Raw genomic sequence first — 18,977 nt, 5'->3', positions numbered from 1 at the left:
ACCCTGCCCCATGGTTCCCCTTGCCCTCCACCAAACACCCATCAAGTGTAACAAAAGAGATATTTACATTTCCCTGTTTCCCAGCCAAGTTAATCACACCCTTTTGTCTTCATCTAGGTTTGTTATTTCTGGAATGGCTACCTGCCTGGCACTCAGGTATCAGGATGCCAGGAATTATCACTCAGGCAGAGGGGCTGCTGAGTAGCTGAGCTCACATGTCTATATGAATTTCTGAAGTTTTCCCAGTGAGCCAGTACATAGATACATTTATCAGTGAATTCTTACATTTGGTATTGTGCAGCAGAGGCCCTTTGAATAGCTAGGAAGAAACTGTGATGAAGTGTTTTGTGGGGACAAATCACAAAAGTCTCAAAAGTGATTGTGCTGATTTTGGTAATGGGCTGCATGTGCATGATATCTGCTGGAGGGGCGAGCCCCCCGCAACCTATACATAAATTCTTGCAACAGTGTCATATAAATACAATCATAAATAAATAAATAAAAATTCCTCAGCAAGACTAAAAGCTGCTGTAGAGGAGGGAGGGATGTTTTAGCAGGAAAACAGTACGAGTTGGAAAAGCTTAAAAAGCTGTTCTTTTGCAAAAACACGCCTTCCTTTTCAAATTGCATCTTCCACGGCTGCATTGTGTAAGATGTGAGTGGCGGGATCAAAGTCCATAAAAAAGAATAATGGAAAGAACGATGGATAATGTGTAATTACACCCTCGGCTTGCAGAACCAATTTTCTGGGCAGAGGTATATATAGGTGCAACGCATGAAACATAATTACATCTGGTCTGAAGCCGGCTCTTTTAATGCTGTATTTATCTCCAGCTCCCCTGTGTTTTGGGGTTTTTGTTGTTTTTTTAAAAAAATGCTCCATGTTTGATTTCCATCAAAGCAAGCTTCCCAACCAAAATGGACCGCCTCTCACCGCATCCCCCGCTCAGGCTTCTCTGCCACACTAAAAATGTGGCGAATCAGATCTCATTAAAGGAAAAGTGGGAGCTACAGCCTTTCATACGGAGGCTCAAACAGCTACCGAAATCAGGGAGAGAAGATAAATTACAGAGAGTGAAAGAGAGTCATCATCCGTGAGGGGATCAAAGAACACAGGGGCCATTGTCTTCCTGCATAAAAGACACACAAAGACACACAAAGACACACACACACCACGGAGGAAGTTGATACCACAAAGCTCTTGAGACCTGCCTGCTGACTATCAGTTTCGGGTAGAGTTACATTTTTTGTTGGCTTTTTGGAAATACAGTGGTACCTCAGGTTAAGTACTTAATTCGTTCCGGAGGTCCGTTCTTAACCTGAAGCTGTTCTTAACCTGAAGCACCACTTTAGCTAATGGGGGCCTCCCGCTGCTGCCGCGCCACCGGAGCACAATTTCTGTTCTCATCCTGAAGCAAAGTTCTTAACCCGAGGTACTATTTCTGGGTTAGTGGAGTCTGTAACCTGAAGCGTATGTAACCTGAAGCGTATGTAACCTGAGGTACCACTGTACAGTATATGTTTTAGGGTTGCCACATTTCAAGAAGTAAAATGCCTGACACCCACAAAGTTGTTGAGCTGTTTTTTGAGGGGAACAAACCCAAATTGTTCAGCTTTTTGGGGGGGAAACTTCCATACATACGGGTTTTCCCTGACATTTTGCCAGTTCAGTCAAATTCTCCCCCTTACGCCATTTTTACACCCAGGACATATCAGGAATTTTCCTGATGTATGACAAGCCTAATAATATGTTTAGGCTTTCAAATATATATGTTTCTTTATTATGTGTAAAAAAATATTTATATATTGCTATTCCTTTTTTTTTATCAGAGCAACTGGCAACAAATTATGCATAAAACCATACAGCGGAAGCTATGTAAAAATGTTAAGATCAGAATCTGTTATGAAAATATGTATTCTTAATTGCCTGCATCAGCCTGACGGAAAAGAAACAGGCATTTAAAAGTTGGCACAGAAGGCTGACTCTCTGTTGGCAGAGTATTCCAGAAGACTGGGCCGATGACATTGAAGGATTGGTTTCTTGTTGTTGTCTAAAGGAGCCTCACCAACCTGGCAATCAACCAGCGATGCTCCTGTAGATGATCTCCGAGAAAGAGATGGGAAAGGGCCGGCCCACCCATGAGACAAGCAAGGTGAGAAGACTGCCTCGGGTGGCAGAATTCACAGGGGCAGCAGGCCTGGCTTCCAAGGAATGCATCGCCTGTTGCCGCTGCCATGGTGGCCGTGACAGCTGCCAGGATCTGCTTCCTCCCTGGCAGCCCCCAATCCAGTCCCACCTCTCCCCCCACCCCTGTTCACCATGTAAATCACTATCCCCCCCCCACACACAAACTTTGTTCCCCTTGTAAATCTTCACTCATACCTTCTCTCCCCTGATGGGAAGGCACCATTTTGCGGTTTGCCTCAGGTGCCAAAAGTGTCACGGGTCGGCCCTGAGCTAGGATATTGATATTTTTAAAATAATAATAATAATAATAATAATAATAATAATAATAATAATAATAACAATAATAATTTATTATTTATACCTCGCCCATCTGGCTGGGTTTCCCTAGCCACTCTGGGCAGCTTCCAACAAAATATTAAAATACAGTGGTCTGTTAAACATTAAAAGCTTCCCTAAACAGGGATGCCTTCAGATGTCTTCTAAAAGTCTGGTAGTTGTTGTTTTCTTTGACATCTGGTGGGAGGATGTTCCAAAGGGTGGGTGCCACTACCAAGAAGGCCCTTGGTGCTGGACCTCAGTGTCTGGGCAGAACGATGGGGGTGGAGACGCTCCTTCAGGTATACTGGACCAAGGCCGTTTAGGGCTTTCAATGTCAGCACCAACACTTTAAATTGTGCTCAGAAACGTACTGGGAGCCAATGTAGATCTTTCAAGACCGGTGTTATTTTGACAGTAAACATAACTCAACAAACACATACTAGCCCCACTGCAGTTGTAGTTGTGCACCAACAATGCCAGAAGTGAACCATGTGAGCAGACACTGAATGGAGCCAAAAATGCAGGTCAAGACAGGAGCCCAACTTGGGGAGTCAGAGAACCAGAAAACATGCCAGTGAGTAAAGAATATTCTTGCCCCAGTACAGTCCCAGCCTGAACCAGAAGCCTTTATAGTAGGGATGAAGAACCTGTGGCCTTCCAAAATTTGTACTACAACTCCTATCACCCTGGCTATTGGCCAACCTGACCGGTGCTGATGGGACTTGAAGTCCAACAACATCTAGAGGACCGCAGTTTCCCCATCCTTGGGTGACACCAGCAGTGCTGATGGCAACCTAACCTAGTTCCCAAGCTTCTGTGCCGTTTTTGTGACTGCATTGCTATGAGCGGAAGGGTTTGGGAGAGAGGCTCTGGGTAAGTTGAATTTGTGGGGACCGTTTATAATTGATTGATAGCCCGCCCATCTGGCTGGGTTTCCCCAGCCACTCTGGGCAGCTCCCAACAGAATATTAAAAACACAACAAAACATCAAACATTAAAAACTTCTCTAAAGAGGGCAGATCTTATGTTTCCCTTTGGTAAAAATGGCGGCCTTTGTGCACAGGAACAAGAACACTCACATAAACATCAAGTAGTTCTCATTAAACTTAAGACACATTGGGGGAAACCGACACACTTTAAAAAGCAGATATCTGTGGTATGGCAAGGTTAAAGCACATAAGGCATTTAAAAATCATATTGTCAGAAGAGCACTGTTTAATGTCTGGATAAAATACATAGACTTACTTGAAAATAAAACCCCAAGGTGGCTATCACCTATGGAAGCGAAGGCTCTGAAAAAGCTCAATATGGAGGCCAATTGGCCAAAATATTGGGAAATTCTGGAACAGGAGGGTGACAAACTGAAATTGCAGAGTTATGAGAAGCTTAAAGATAAGGTGTGAGACTGGCTTCATTATTTTCAAATAAGGGAGGCTTACAATTTGGATTAAAAAATTGGCTTCCAGGTGGAAAAATCAAAATTAGAAACAGAACTGTTAGAACCCAAAGCTAAGACACTATCAAGAATGTATAACTTGCTGTTGAAATGGAATACTGAGGATGAAACGGTAAAATCTGCTATGATAAAATGGGCACAAGATATTGGACATAACATTATGTTTGCTGACTGGGAGCAGTTGTGGACCACAGGTATGAAATTTACGGCATGTAATGCCCTAAGAGAGAATATTATGAAAATGATGTACAGGTGGTACATGACCCCAGTCAAGCTTGCAAAAATTTATCATTTGCCCGATAATAAATGCTGGAAATGTAAAGAAACTGAAGGTACATTCTTTCACCTTTGGTGGACGTGCCCAAGGATTAAGGCTTTCTGGGAGATGATCTATAATGAAATGAAAAAGGTATTTAAATATACTTTCCAGAAGAAACCAGAGGCCTTTCTCCTGGGCATGGTCGGCCAATTGGTGCCAAAGAAGGATAGAACTTTCTTTATGTACGCTACAGCAGCAGCAAGAATACTCATCACAAAGCATTGGAAGACACAAGACCTACCCACCTTGGAAGAATAGCAGATGCAAGTAATGGACTATATGGAAATGGCGGAAATGACTAGCAGAATCCGAGACCAGGGAGAAGAGTTGGTGGAAGAAGATTGGAAGAAATTTAAAATCTATCTACAGAAACACTGTAAAATTTTTGAATGTTAATGACGTTGAAATGAAATGAAGTGGTTCTAGTAATAAGGTAAAATAAGAATATGCAAGAATGGATTGATATTAGACGAAAATTTGAAGCTATAATATGTGAGGATAAATAATTAAGGGTAAATTAAGAGGGTATGAATTTGCTGAACCAATTTTTAAATGGCATACAAAAAAGGGAGGTGTGAGGAAGTCAGGAAAATAAGTAAATGAACGGTAAGAAATTTTTAAAAAAGGATTTTTATTTATTTTTTTATTTTTTATTTTTCTTTCTATGTTAAATTTTGGTTTTTGTATTTTTTTGTGTTTTTTGTTTATCATCCTGTAACTTTTTTCTTGTTAAAAATTTAATAAAATATCATTTTAAATAAAAAATAAAAAGCAGATCCCTGCATTATAACTAACTGTGCTTCACTGCCTTGTTTCTAGCAAGAAGGCTTTGTTAGCATCAAGAGAAGACATCGAGGACGCGGTGGTGTCTGCGCACACGTTGCTGACTTCAGGATGTGACTAAGAAAGACCTTAAGTTAGACAAGATTACAGCTGCTTTCTCTCAGCATTCTTCACAGTAGGAGAATCAGCAGAGTTCGGTGGTGTTCCAGCATCAAGGTTAAAACAAACATGAGTTGCTTTTGTCCAATGAGGATCTCAGACCAGAAGTGGTGGATTTTGTCTTCAGGAAACAAAAGAATTATTTTGTCTTCAGGAAACAAAAGAATTGCTACTTTCTCCCAAGTATATCTAAGATCAGGTTCACCAGAAGTTATTGGCTGTAGTAAGTCCTGGGTAGGCGTTAACTGCTGTAGTATTGTCCCCAAGGTGAATACGAGGGCAGAAGTGGGTCATTTATGTCAATATTAGAAGTGATTAAGTCACAGGAGTTTTTTCACCATTTACATTGGGCTGTTATGAATATCAGCCTCCAGTGGTAAATGGTAGAACAGGGATGAAATTTTCTCATTCCATTCACATTGAGATGGACCAGAAAATGTTAAGAAATAACATACCCTCCAATATCTCTCTGATGAAAATAGGGATGTCCTTAAAAAATAACAATAATAACAATAATTTTATATCCCACCCATTTGACTGAGTTTTCCCAGCCACTCTGAGTGGCTTCCAACATATGTAAAAACATAATTAAACATTTAAAAACTTTCCTATACAGGCCCGTCTTCTAAAGGTTGTATAGTTACATACTTATCTCCTTGGCTTGGGGGGGGGTGTCACATAACTCCACACCCTCCAATATTTCTCCCATGAAAATAGGGACGCCGTAAGGAAAAATGGGACATTCCAGGATAAAATCAGAAACTGGGATGGCTCCTGTAAATCTGGGGCTGACACTGAAAAATAGGGACACTTGGAGGGTCTCAGTCCTTGTTATGGACCTTAACAGAGAAATTCTACGGTGATGATGAAATTCTGTGACAGAAATGCTTCCACTTCCCTGCACCAGGCAGGGCAGAAACACCCTGCTCCGACACCTCAATTTTCTAATTCTTTCTATTGAACCTTATTTTCAATTCCCCCCCATTGACACCAAGAAGAGGGGAGATAACTGCACAACTCCAGGTGTGCCATATACTAGTTCGGCCTTTGTGTGGGTGTGTCAGGGGAACGGGTGGAATCTGGGTCTGGTGGGTCCAGTTTTTAGGTGTTGACGCATTGCAGTACAGTGGTACCTCGGGTTGAGAACTTAATTCGTTCTGGAGGTCCGTTCTTAACCTGAAACTGTTCTTAACCTGAAACACCACTTTAGCTAATGAGGCCTCCCGCTGCCGCCACCTGCGATTTCTGTTCCCATCCTGAAGCAAAGTTCTTAACCCAAGGTACTATTTCTGGCTTAGCAAAGTCTGTAACCTGAAGCGTCTGTAACCCAAGGTACCACTGTATATGGATGGTTTAGGTTAGAGGATTCCAAACATAAGATGCCCCCTTTTTCACAGCTGTTGCACACAATGGGTGGCCATTTCCACTGAGTTATCCACCACGATCCCAAGAACTCTTTCATAATCAGTCAGTTCCACTTCAGACCACATTACAGTGGTACCTCAGGTTGCATACGCTTCAGGTTACATACGCTTCAGGTTACAGACTCTGCTAATCCAGAAATAGTGTTTCAGGTTAAGAACTTTGCTTCAGGATAAGAACAGAAATTGTGCTCTGGTGGCGCGGCGACAGCAGGAGGCCCCATTAGCTAAAGTGGTGCTTCAGGTTAAGAACAGTTTCAGGTTAAGAACAGACCTCCGGAACAAATTAAGTACTTAACCCGAGGTACCACTGTAGTGTATATTTGAGGTCAGGACATATACTTGCTTGGGATGCTTCCCCCTATGGATTTTCTGTGGCGACCATTTTTTTTTTATTCTCTGGGGAACTTTTCCAAGAAGCCATATATATCCTTGAGTGGAAGAAACTCCTGCCAAGATTAAAGTGGGGAGAGGAGAATGAATGGCTTGTCCGTCTGACCTGCATTTTGTACCAACTTATGACCTAAACTGGCAGGCTGGGTGATCAGAGATGGGTGGGAATAGGGCACCTTTTCCAGACTGGCCGTCTTCCCAGAGGACATACTAGAGCCAGTGTCTGCAGGAGGGAAAGCACACAGCATAAAATGTCTGAGGAAACTGAAAAACAATAGATCAGAGGTGGGGGATTTCAGGCCCAGGAGACAAATTCGGCCCTCCACGCCGTTCTATATGGACCTTGGAACCCTCCCAGGCCAAACCCCTTCCTCAGCCACACCCTTCATACCATTATTCAGTATTTTCACCTGGCTGGAATGCTTCCTTGAACTCTGACAGCACCTGTTAGTTGGGCGAAGGCAGGATAGAGAAGGGGGGTGTGAGATAATGTGTAGAAACGGACAAAAGAAGAACGGCAGATAAAATTAATGGACTATGCAGAATTGGACAAAATGACAGGAAGGATTCGAAACCTGCAGGACCAGAGATTTACAGAAGGTTGGAAGAAGTATATCAACAATTTGAAGAGCAACTGTAATCAACAAATTACGCTAGTAGGACTACAAGAAGTTTTGTAAGGAGAAATATACGAAGTAGAAAAAGATAGAGATATCAGCTATGAGACTTAAATGTAATAGGGAAAGTAAGAAATGTATGCTAAGAGATTAGATTGGAAAATTTTCAGACAAGATTGATGGAAGCCAAAAAATTGTATAAGATGTAAAAGTATGTTTAATTACTGTTGAAAATGATATGTTAAAACACACACACACACACATATATGAGATAATGTGTAGAAACTGGTGTACAGGACAAACATAGGATCTGCATTCATGCGCTGCCAATCATTTTTTAGCTAACGATTAATTCTTTTCTAGATAAAACAGCATCAGAACCTCCCAAGAAAGAATCTTCCCAAAATAAAAAGTGTAGGCGTGGACATAGCAACAAGAGTGCAAGTGGGTGGAGGAGATTAGAAAATATCTTTCCTCCTGGAAGGAAAACAAGTTTCTATTTCAGGGGGAAAGGAGAAGATGTTACGACTTGACCAGGGATAAGGAATTTGTGGTGTTTCAGGTGCTATTAGACTCCAGTTCCCATCACCCCCAGCCTGCACAGGAGTTTGAATTCAATCATGTCTGAAGTTTCCTGTCTCCAGCCTTGAGAAAACAGAGAACCCGGCTCTCTGGTAATGTGGAAAACCCCATGTCCAATTATTTGGCTGTTGCTTAAGAATAATGCAGTACAGTGGTACCTTGGTTCTCAAACGCCTTGGCACTCAAACAACTTGGAACCCAAACACTGCAAACCCAGAAGTAAGTGTTCCGCCTTGCGAGCTTTTTTTTTTTAAGCCAAATGTGCTCCGTTTTGAGTGTTATGCTGAGGTCTGTCTGTTTTTGCCATTTATTTTGTGTTTTTGTTTTTACTGCTCTTTTGGTTTGGTTTTTGTGACTGTGTGGAACCCAGTTCTGCTACTGATTGATTGATTGATTGATTGTGTGACTGCAGTACATTGTTTATTGCTTTCATTCTATAGAACAATGGTCTTGTTTAGAGAGAAAAATTCATGTTCAATTGCTGTTTCAGGGGTTGTTTTTAAAAATCTGGAATGGATGGATCCATTTTGCATTACTTTCTATGGGAAAGTGTGCCTTGGTTTCGGAACGCTTTGGTTTTGGAACGGATTTCCGGAACGGATTGAGAACCAAGGTACCACTGTAAAGACTAGATTAGGATAAATGAGCTGCCTGCATCATGGTATAACAATATGAGACACTTTTCCAGTGTGAACAAGTGGAGATATTACACAAATAAACTTTTTTATTATCTAGTGTAAGAAACGAATGCATGAAGTAATCATTCATGGGGATGGTTCATACACAGGAAAAGTGAACGGCAGTTACTATAAAACTTTGGTACAGAAAGATAAGAGGCTCTCTCACTGTTGATAAACAGGTGATGAAAGTGATGGGTAGCTCAAGCCCCTCCTCACAGCAAGAATCTTGTAAGTATAGCATCCGTGGTTGAGGCCACTCAGCTTAAAATGCCTCCATTCCAGATGTTTATTTTGCTACCTGCGATCTATTTTGACAAATGCAAATACTGTACACTCGAATGCAGCTCTGCATGATAAATATGCAAATTATTAATTTGCAAATTATGGCATATTAATGCTTTGCCATTTGCTTTACAATGCGTTGCAATCCTACTTTGACTTCATAAATCCGATGTAACTTTTGTTTTTGTTTTTCTATCATTTATCTTTTTTTTGTTAAGGGTAACGTAAATTAATCGTGACTTTCCCTTTAGCCTAAGGAAATAACACCAAGCCTTTGCTTTTTAAAAAAAATTGCAGAAAGAAATGTTCCTTCCTCTATTGTAATCTTTGAACTCCCTTTTGCCTAATGATGAAGCTGTAGGTTCAGGTTTCAAAATGACCAGGAAAAAAACCAAGAATCATTTCTTCCCATAATTAAGAATTAATTTATGGAATATCTAAAGCCTATCAGTTGTTATTTTATTTGACTGGACTCCTAGACTTCCATCCTCTGAATTAATTAAAAATAAATAAATAAATGAAGAGACAAACAAATATACTCATCACTGGAATTACTACAGGTCTGCCATATATGGCTATTCAACTGCTCAGATTTGTGGAACTGGCGCTGTTATACGTTCCACTCATTCTGCATTTGTGAGAAATCAGTCTTTGGAACTCCCCGCCTATTGAAACACTTTGGGACTCCCTGCCTAGCCAACTGGCATCAGTCTGGAGCATTCACTGGTCTTTATTGTGGCACCTGCTTAAAACATCTTTTGTTTAGGCAAGCCATGGTGATGGCCCCTAAGCTACGACAACTTCATGGAGGACAACTCTCTCCATGGCTTCTCATCAGCCAAGCAGAACTTCATGTTCAGAGGCAGTAAGATTCTGGACACAGCAGCTAGAATACTACTGGCCCAAAAATGGAAACAAGAAGAAATTCCAACTATTGAAGAATGGAGGATGAAGTTAATGGACTATGCAGAATTAGACAAATTAACAGGAAGGATCTGAAACCAGAGAGACCAGAAATTTACCGAAGACTGGAGTAAATTTACGAACTATTTGAAAAGTATTTGTGATGACCAGATGACATTTGTAGGTTTGCAAGAAGTTCTGTGAGGAGTATTATTGGAAGTATTGTAAAAATGGAGAAGGGGTGATGGTAGGTTAAGAGATGTAAAGACAATATAAAGTTAAGAAATACATAAGAAGTGGATAAGACGGAAGGTCATCAGAGGTGCTGATGGAAGTCCAATAAGATTGTATCTGTAATAAATTGTGTGGTATGTTTTATAATTTATATGTTGAAACTAATAAAAATGTATTAAAAAAAGAAGAAGATTCTGGACACCTGACTTTGGGCTGCCTTCAAAGAAGAAGTTAGTTGAACTTCGCAAGTCACCTTTATAGCTTATTTGAAAGGGCCCAGAAGCATCTTCCTAAGGTCAGCTCCAAATTGTGGCAAGGCTGGTGATTTGCCAGAGTCCACTCTCCCTAACAATGTTCCCACTTGGTGCAGTCTTCCTGGTCTAGACAGGGTGCCGTTTCCAAATCTGTGTGCCAACATTGCATCTGGCTGATTAATCTTGGAAATAAAACGGTCTGATTCAGCAAGGCAACTCTTAATGTTCTCCGTTAGCAGAACAAAAGAGGAGGCTTTAGGGAAACTGGTTTTCCTTTTTCTCTGCACTTAGTAATGCTTCTGAATACGTCCTCTTTATCGGGGTAAAATGTCTGTCCAGTTGGATCTTTTAAATTTGCCAAAATGTCTCTGGCTATATTTTCTGGCTGAGACATAGACATAACTCAGCAATATATCACAGCTTCTATAGCCTACAGGGAGGTATATACCAGCATTCCTGCAGTTTTCATGGGAGAGCAGAAGCCCACAGGGGCAGAAAGGGTGAGGGAGTAGCAACGTTCATTGTTGTGCCCCAACATGCCCGCTGGTGTGAATGAAATTTAGCGCAATGTGCCGTCGCTGTATCAGTCAAAAAGCCACAGTTCCACAATGCATCAGGTGCCGCAGTGGGAAAGGAATGTTAGAAAATGGAACAGAAGGGTTGGCATAATCAGGAAAACTAATGCAACATCTGAATGTACCTCTAAGTCAGTAACCCAGGAGCAGCCGTGGTTCAGACCAACCCAAGTTTCTGAGATGTTCTCAAAGGCGGCTGCTCTATAAAAATGCATTGCAATACAGTGGTACCTTGGGTTACAGATGCTTCAGGTTACAGGCGCTTCAGGTTACAGACTCTGCTAACCCAGAAATAGTACCTCAGGTTAAGAACTTTGCTTCAGGATGAGAACAGAAATCACGTGGGAGCGGCACAGCGGCAGCAGGAGGCCCCATTAGCTAAAGTGATGCTTCAGGTAAAGAACAGTTTCAGGTTAAGAACGGACCTCCGGCCCTAGTATTAGGCAGAGTGAGACAACTGCCTCAGGCGGAAGATGCTGGGGGGGGGGGGAGCAGTGGTAGCCACTCCCTTCACCCCTGCTGTTCCCTCAGCTAGAGGACGGCTCTGTGTGCCAAAGTTACTTGTTCTGCTTTCAGTAAGTGTCAGGAGTCAGGCATAAGTCAGCAATAAATCACCTGGAGTCAGTGAAGTGAACGCTTTATTCAAAGAAACCAAAACAGTGCAGGCCTTCCCCATAGATCTTGCCTCAGTGAGGCAGTTGCAAGGACTGAAGGTCCCTGCCTTCCCACTGCTCTCTAAAGCTCCTCCTCTCCCAGGTCCTTCTCAAGCAATCTCAGGCTCCTTCATCTATTCTCTCATTGCTCCACCCTCTTCATTCCTCTCTGTGTTCTGGGAGACCAGGAGAGAGGGGATCTGGTCACAGAAGGAGGGGGAGAATCCCTGGATTCTTCAGCAACCTGCCTCGTCTCTGTATCCTGGTCCCCCTCCTCTCCTGTCTCTGGTTCTGGACTGCTTTCTGCCCTAGCCTCTTCCTGCTCACTAAAGCCTGTTGCCTCTCCAGCTTCTGATACCTCCTCCTCCCGGTCTGCCCCCTCTTCTACCTCTGACCACTCATCGTCATCCCAACACCAATCCCCTGGCTCTGAGCCTTCTTCCCCTGGGGGTTCCCCAGCTGGTGCCCGCCCCCACTCCTCTGCTTCCATCCAGTCCATGACAGTAAGCTAGTTTGGTGCCCTTGAATGTTACTGCCAGAGCTGAAGTCAGATTCAGCTGGCAATCTAGTTGGCTTCCATACTTGGGATTGTGGCGGGCATGTTGTCGTTTGCCTCAAGCAGTAAAATATATTGTGCTGGTCCTGCCTTTTGCTTGACAAAACTGGAACTACCTGCACTCCCTGGCTACCAGCTTGGTCCTTTAGGGGGGCTGTAGCCCCTCCCTGAACAAGCTGAACATCTCTCTCCTGGTTAGACAAAACACGCACCAAATAATGCATCTGTCTTGTCAGGACTGAAGCTGCTGTTTATCGCCTCTCATCCAATCTATTTCTGATCCCAGACGCTGATTCAATACTCCCACTTCCTCATCTAACTCAGATGAAAAAGAGAGGCAAAGCTGGGTGTTGTCACCATGCCAGTGACACCTTATGCCAGATCCGGAGTTCAAATTCCTATTTAGCTAGAATATTGATGGATGTCCCCTGAGCGAGTGATTCACCAAACAGACTCAGCTTCCTCTATCTGTAAAATGGGGGTACTGAGGCTTTTTGTTGTGCATTCCTCTAGGACTGATTCGGAGGCAATAGCACAATATCTAGTCCGCACAAAGGATTAGGTAGAGGTAGTTTTGCAGCAAGCAAAACAGCTTTTTCTCCCCCCCCCCTTCAAAAAAATACAGTGAGTTTGCAGTGCACTTCACTACTGGAGAGGGGGAATGTGCAACTTTCTGTTCACCAACTAAATCACTTTTCAACTACCAATAGAATAGAATACAAGCAAAAACAAAATGGCATTGATTTGCAGAGAGAGTATAGCTGTCATACTGACTATCACTCTTCCTTTTTTAAAAAAGCACCTTTTTAAAAAAGCTTCTCAAGCATTCAATGTGAAGATGAAGCGTCAGTCTTCGCATTTGGAAACATCGGTGTGTAAGAGACTTTTTCTAGGCTTCACCATTTCTGCACGTGATAGTGGAAGGGGGCGGGTGAGAGAGGTCTATTCAGAAGAAACAAAGAGGGCTTGGAAATTAAACTGGGCAGCCTCTGGTGTCGCAGCTCTGGAGCCGCTGGGCTCGAGAAAAGATCCCAGGTGAATGTTGCACTATCAAGCAATACAGCTGAGAATGGGAGGAGAGGGGAAAAGGCAAGCCAGAGGAGGTTCACAATGTCATTGCGCCAGAGGGCATTACAAGGGGAACTGTTTGCAGGCAATGACATTGGGCTGTGCTTAGTTTTCCAGCAGCAAAGCCAGGGGTTGAAAAGCTACTGGGAAAAGGTCCTCACTCACCTGGAAGTTCTGTCTCCTTCATTTTGCTCCATAAAAACCACCATTGCCATTAAAGTTTTCACCTGGAGCCTCTTAAGTCTCATCCTTAACTAAAACTAAACCTGAAGCATGCACCTGAATTTTTTTCCTTCATCCTTCTCCAATGTTTTGGACTACAGCCCTGGTTTATTTTTTATTACCTCCACCTCTCTCCCTTTTGATGCTTTCCCTATTGCAGAAGTATTGACTGTAATCTCCTCGGGGCAGGAACTGATTTGTGCTTATATCCATCTGCAAAGCACCGTCTGAATAAGGAATAATAATAATAATCTTAGATGCACGAGAACTGGTTGCCTGGCAAGGGAAAAGCACACTGCTCATGCACAGAGAAACTATTTTCTTCCTGCAGCTTGCTTGGTGTAAGGGGGCGGGGAGAGTCCGCTCTAAGGATGAGAGTGCTGTTGGTGAACATGGCTTCCGTGGTTAGCGCTGGCTGAAACCGAATCCTCACTTCTAGCTCTAGCAGAAGCAGGCAAACCGTATCTCTGTGCAAGATACATTAGAAGCAAGGCGATGCGAACACACCAGGCAGAGTGTGATTCACAAGGCAGAGTGGGAGAATAATCCTTTGTCGCTGCAGGGAATGCATCTATTTGGGACCACTGTGGCCTGATCCTGTGCGATGCTAAGCCCTAACAATTCTCAATCGTTGCACTGGTCCAGCACCTTGGTTAGACAGCGCTTCTCTCTTTCTTCAGCCCTGCTCGTGATTTGGGGGGGGGGTCATGCGGAGGATAACAGAAGTGACCCTACAAAGTAAGCTGGATTCAGGCTGGCGGGTCAAAAATACAGGACAACTTAAACACGCTGGTCCTAAATGCAAATTACTTTAAAATCCCTTGAACCTATAGGATCAGCACACCAGGGACCACTCCTTGCACTATAAAGAAGTCTTTGCATTTTGAACCTTGCATCCAGAACAGTAGAAGGATGTCTTGCAGTGGGCCTCCAGTTCCTGGCATGGTGATTTTAATGCTGTTTTCTGTTAGAATCCTCTGCAAACACATTGAGTTCCCTCCCTCTTAAACACATGCAGAAACCCCCTCCCCACTCATATGCTTGTAAGAGAAGCTATATACATATAAGTTACCACTGCTTTACCCCAGGGCTACTCAGCTGCTACTACAGCCTGTATCTCACCCAGCACAGCCCGTGCAATCTCTAAGTGGGCGTTCACCAGTGGCGTAGCGTGGGGGTGCAGGGGGGGCCGGCCACACCGGGCGCAACATCTGGGGGTTAGGGTTAGGGGGCGCAAATCCACGGGTTAGGGGGCGCAAATTACTTGCCTTGCCCCGGGTGCTGACAACCCACGCTACGCCACTGGCGTTCACAAGACCAGCTATTGCACAGGGCATACCTATGAGCCGTTCTTTTGTCTAAACAAGCAAGGTGCTTAATGGATGGGCTGCCTTCCATTTCCGCGCTCCTACCCACCTAGCAGCAAAATCGGGGAGCGCATTTGACATTTGGAAATGTTCAAAGGACAAAGCAGAGGGTGGCGACTGGATGCATCAACAGAGTTTGATCTTGCAAAAGGAAACAACAGCCCAAAGCTTAGGATGGTGGAGCGGATGCAGAACTTTCAAAACCACCGAAGTGGGCGAGAAATATATCATTTTTAAAAGAGAAAAGCACCCACACCCACACAACTGGTCCTCTGGGGGGGGGGAACCCTGACATGGGGGGGAAAGGAGGCCTGCATTATGAATTAATCCCCTGGGGAACAGGCAGACAAAACAACAACATCCCTTGTATAAAGGGAAAAACACTGAAATCTCTGGTGATGGGGGGGAATGGGGGGTGGCAGTGAGAAGGGGAGCCACTTACCCCACATCAGGGTGAAGAGATGCGCTCTGGGGATGAGGACCAGGGAATACGCCGCCCCGACGTGCAGCAGAGCCATGAGGATGACATTCCTCCAGACGATCTCCTGCCTCTGCCCAACTTTCCCGGGGCTCCTCTCGGGCGCTGGGTCCGCGGAGCTGCCATCTCTCCCCTCGCCGGAGGAGGAGGAAGAAGAAGAAGAAGAGGGGGGCATCTTGGCCTCTTCCTCGACGGGCTTGGACATGGCCGAAGGGCAGACGGGGAGAGATGCCCTCTCTTTCCTTTTACTTTGGCTCTTGTTTCTCTCCCCACTACCCCCTTTTTCCTTCTCTCTTTTAGGCTCAGGTTTCTCCCTTCCTTTACTTCTGAGTTTGCTTTTTTAAAATAAATAAAAACCCCTTTCCTTTTTAAAGATTCCCCTTCCTCCTTCCCAGCACTTTGCTCTGGGGCTACGGTCTACCGGCGGGAGCCTGGTCGCTGGGCAGCGGCGGCAGCATCTGTTGCTGGCCTCTCGTCCATGCTGCTGCTGCTGCTCCGGAGCCAAATTCCGCACAGCAACAGAGAATGAAAAAAAGAGGGAGGGAGGGAGAAAGAGAAGGAGAGGAAAAGACCTGCATAGTTACAGCCAATCAGAATCAGATGCGGCGCTCTTAAAGGGGGTTGGGGGGGAAGAGACATACACAGCATCCCTGTCTACTATTGCCACACATTGGCCAGACTGAATAGAGAGATATAGTCTCCGTCCAACAAAGAAAGGTGCGTTTGATATATAGCACGTTCAAAGCCAACTTATTGCAGAAAAGCCCCCCGCCCCCCCAGGTCTTTGTGTGGGAGCTGTGGGGTCTCTCGATCTCTCTCTCTCTGTTAAATTGCTGAATGGGTATCTAAAATCCTTCAGCACATGCAGCCGACAACAAAAGGACTTCTCCCTTAAGGCCTTGGGTTCAAAGAGATGTTGACCCCAGTTTAGTCACTGTTTTAAATGGTGCATTTTAGCGTTGCTGCTCTTAGCTGACTGGGGCCATTGTTAGGGGTAGAGTTAGGGAGGTAAAGCCCAGGATCTTTTGTGCAAAGCTCCAGATTTTCTTCCTCTCCTTTGGAAAAACAAAACAAAACCCCATACCAAAAAACAACAACAACACAACCCACCACAACTTGCTTACAGGGTTCCTGGGACCCCAATCACCCGCCAGCTTAAATTTGCTCAGAGGCCTACATTTGCATCTCTATGAGTGGTATATGTTTCTAAGTATACATTAGCATATGACAGGAACATTTTCAGCCAATGAGTTCTGAAGACCTGAGTCTTTTAAGAACACACAGCTACACCCTCTCTATAGCCACCCTTCAATGATTATTCCCTGGGCGGCTTACAAACAAAACCGTGCTTAAACAAATATAATATATCATGATTGAAACCAGCAGCAAGGAATAGGAGACAGCAAAAATAAAATAAAAAATAAGACCATTACAACAGAGACAGCATGAAACAGTCTGGGTTTAAAACACAGTTTAAAAAACCTGAGGGTGGGAAGGTTTTTAGCATCAATTGGCAAGCGTCCCAATTTAATATTGAAAATAAGGGGGGGCGGACACACACACACACACACAAACACACAAACACACACAGCTATATAGGAATGGTGCCAGTGTTGGGAGCCAAACAGCTATATCAACCACAATTTTTTTGTTTTGCTTCAGTCAGTGTCAAATACATGCCATATGCTTGGGATGTATAAAGCATATGCAGCAGGAATATGTAGATTATGAAGAACTGATGCAGTTAGTTGTGACAAGAGTTGAAGCTCTAGGCCCGATTGACAAAATAAAAACTGACAAATCTACAATTCTACGGCTCTGTGAAATCATACACCCAAGAGTTCTCAAAAGAGCTCAAATGTGAAATTGCTGATCTTTTCACACACAAAATATGTAACTTGTCCCTCAGATCAGCCTCTGTACGTGAAGACCGGAAGGCCGCCGTTGGAACACAATTTTTACAAAAGGGTTCTCAAGGGGATCCTGGAAATTACAAGCCGTTAAGCATAACGTCTGCCTGGGGAAACTGGTGGAAGGCTAAAGATAAAATAGAATGCAGAAGAACAAGTCTTCCTGAAGCAACTGGAAAGATGCAACGTTTATTTTAGGTTGCAGTTGGTGGATGAAATTTCCTCTCTAAACTTTCTCTGAAGGTGCTGTTATGTTTGGTGAAAGGCACATAGACAACATCTGTCCAGTTGCTAGGCTGGATGAAGCTGTACTTCTGATGACCTGCAGAATACCGTGGTACCTCGGGTTACAGACGCTTCAGGTTACAGACTCCGCTAACCCAGAAATAGCACCTCAGGTTAAGAACTTTGCTTCAGGATGAGAACAGAAATCGCGCAGTGGCAGCAGCAGGAGGCCCCATTAGCTAAAGTGGTACCTCAGGTTAAGAACAGTTTTTGGTTAAGAACGGACCTCCAGAACGAATTAAGTTCTTAACAAGAGGTACCACTGTACCGTGGTTTTGTGTGTTCATCAGTGTTAACTGTGGTGGTCTGCTTATGCTTCACCCAAAAATAAACAGAGACATGGATTTGCTTCTGATTATGACTATCAGCTGCTTTCAGTCTCACTTAGCAAGTCAACTTGCCTTCTCAGTCCCCCACAGCATCCCACGGCTGAAGGATTGCCTCCTTCTGCCTCACCGCCATGTGGAAGGAAACCAACCAGTGTGGAAGGACCCAATTGTTGGCCACTCTCTGTTCTCCTTGGAAAGGAAGAAGTTTTTAGCCTTGGTTTACCCCATTGGCACACCTTCATATATCCACTCAGGTGCCATGTGCTTTCTAAAATTAGTTCTTATTAAAGTTGTTTTGTGTTACAAAACAAACAGAGAAACAGGGAAAGGTGCATCTATTGCCTTCACTTACAAACACTAAATGTTCATTTACATTCATTGGGAGGCGCTTCTGTCAGTAACATCTTAGGTTGGGGAAAAATAGGGGGAGAGAGCTGGGGATACTGTTTTTTGTTCTATTGCCTTTTGTTAGTGTAGGGGTTTGTGTCAACACCACACGGTTAGGCCCTTTGTTTAGGTATGTATTAATTTTTATTGATAACGTGAGTGATTATCTTGGCTGGTTGCATTCAGCTGATTTCAGTTTGGCTTGTTTGTGTGTGGAGTGGGGGGGGTAGGTTGTTGGATCATATTGATTGCCATGTGCTTTGACATCATGGGCCGTCGACTCCACAGCCAATGGCAGCAGCTGGAGGGGCATCATCACACCACCTCCTTTGACCTCACAATGGTGGGCGGAGCTCTGCAGTGATTGGTTCCATTGCTTGTATATTATGAGGGAGGAATATGTATAGCCCACCTCTTATCTGTAATGATACCAGGGAAAGGTAGGGACTGTGCAGCCTATAACCATATAGGACCTGGGACACCAGGGTTCAAATCTGTGGGAATGTTCAGGGATGCAGGAGAGGATATATTGTTTGATTATAGCCTTTCCAACTTGTG

At 43.8% G+C, this 18,977-nt stretch overlaps 1 protein-coding gene and 1 long non-coding RNA gene across 2 annotated transcripts in view; one reads left to right on the top strand and one right to left on the bottom strand.

Moving 5' to 3' along the window:
- The window catches only part of SCD5 (stearoyl-CoA desaturase 5), a 43,867-nt gene extending 27,832 nt beyond the window's left edge, over positions 1 to 16,035 (bottom strand). Inside the window, exon 1 of the mRNA XM_081877151.1 lies at positions 15,473 to 16,035. Coding sequence (XP_081733277.1) covers positions 15,473 to 15,713 — 241 coding nt within the window. The 5' untranslated portion in view covers positions 15,714 to 16,035. The remainder of the gene's footprint in view (positions 1 to 15,472) is intronic.
- Positions 1 to 18,977, top strand: part of LOC309350483 — a 300,644-nt gene that overhangs the window by 63,593 nt on the left and 218,074 nt on the right. The window lies entirely within an intron of this gene.

The sequence above is a fragment of the Podarcis erhardii genome (genome assembly GCF_964252035.2).
Source record: "Podarcis erhardii genome assembly, chromosome: 9".
NCBI lineage: Eukaryota > Metazoa > Chordata > Lepidosauria > Squamata > Lacertidae > Podarcis > Podarcis erhardii.
This window is presented reverse-complemented; position numbering and strand designations above follow the sequence as displayed.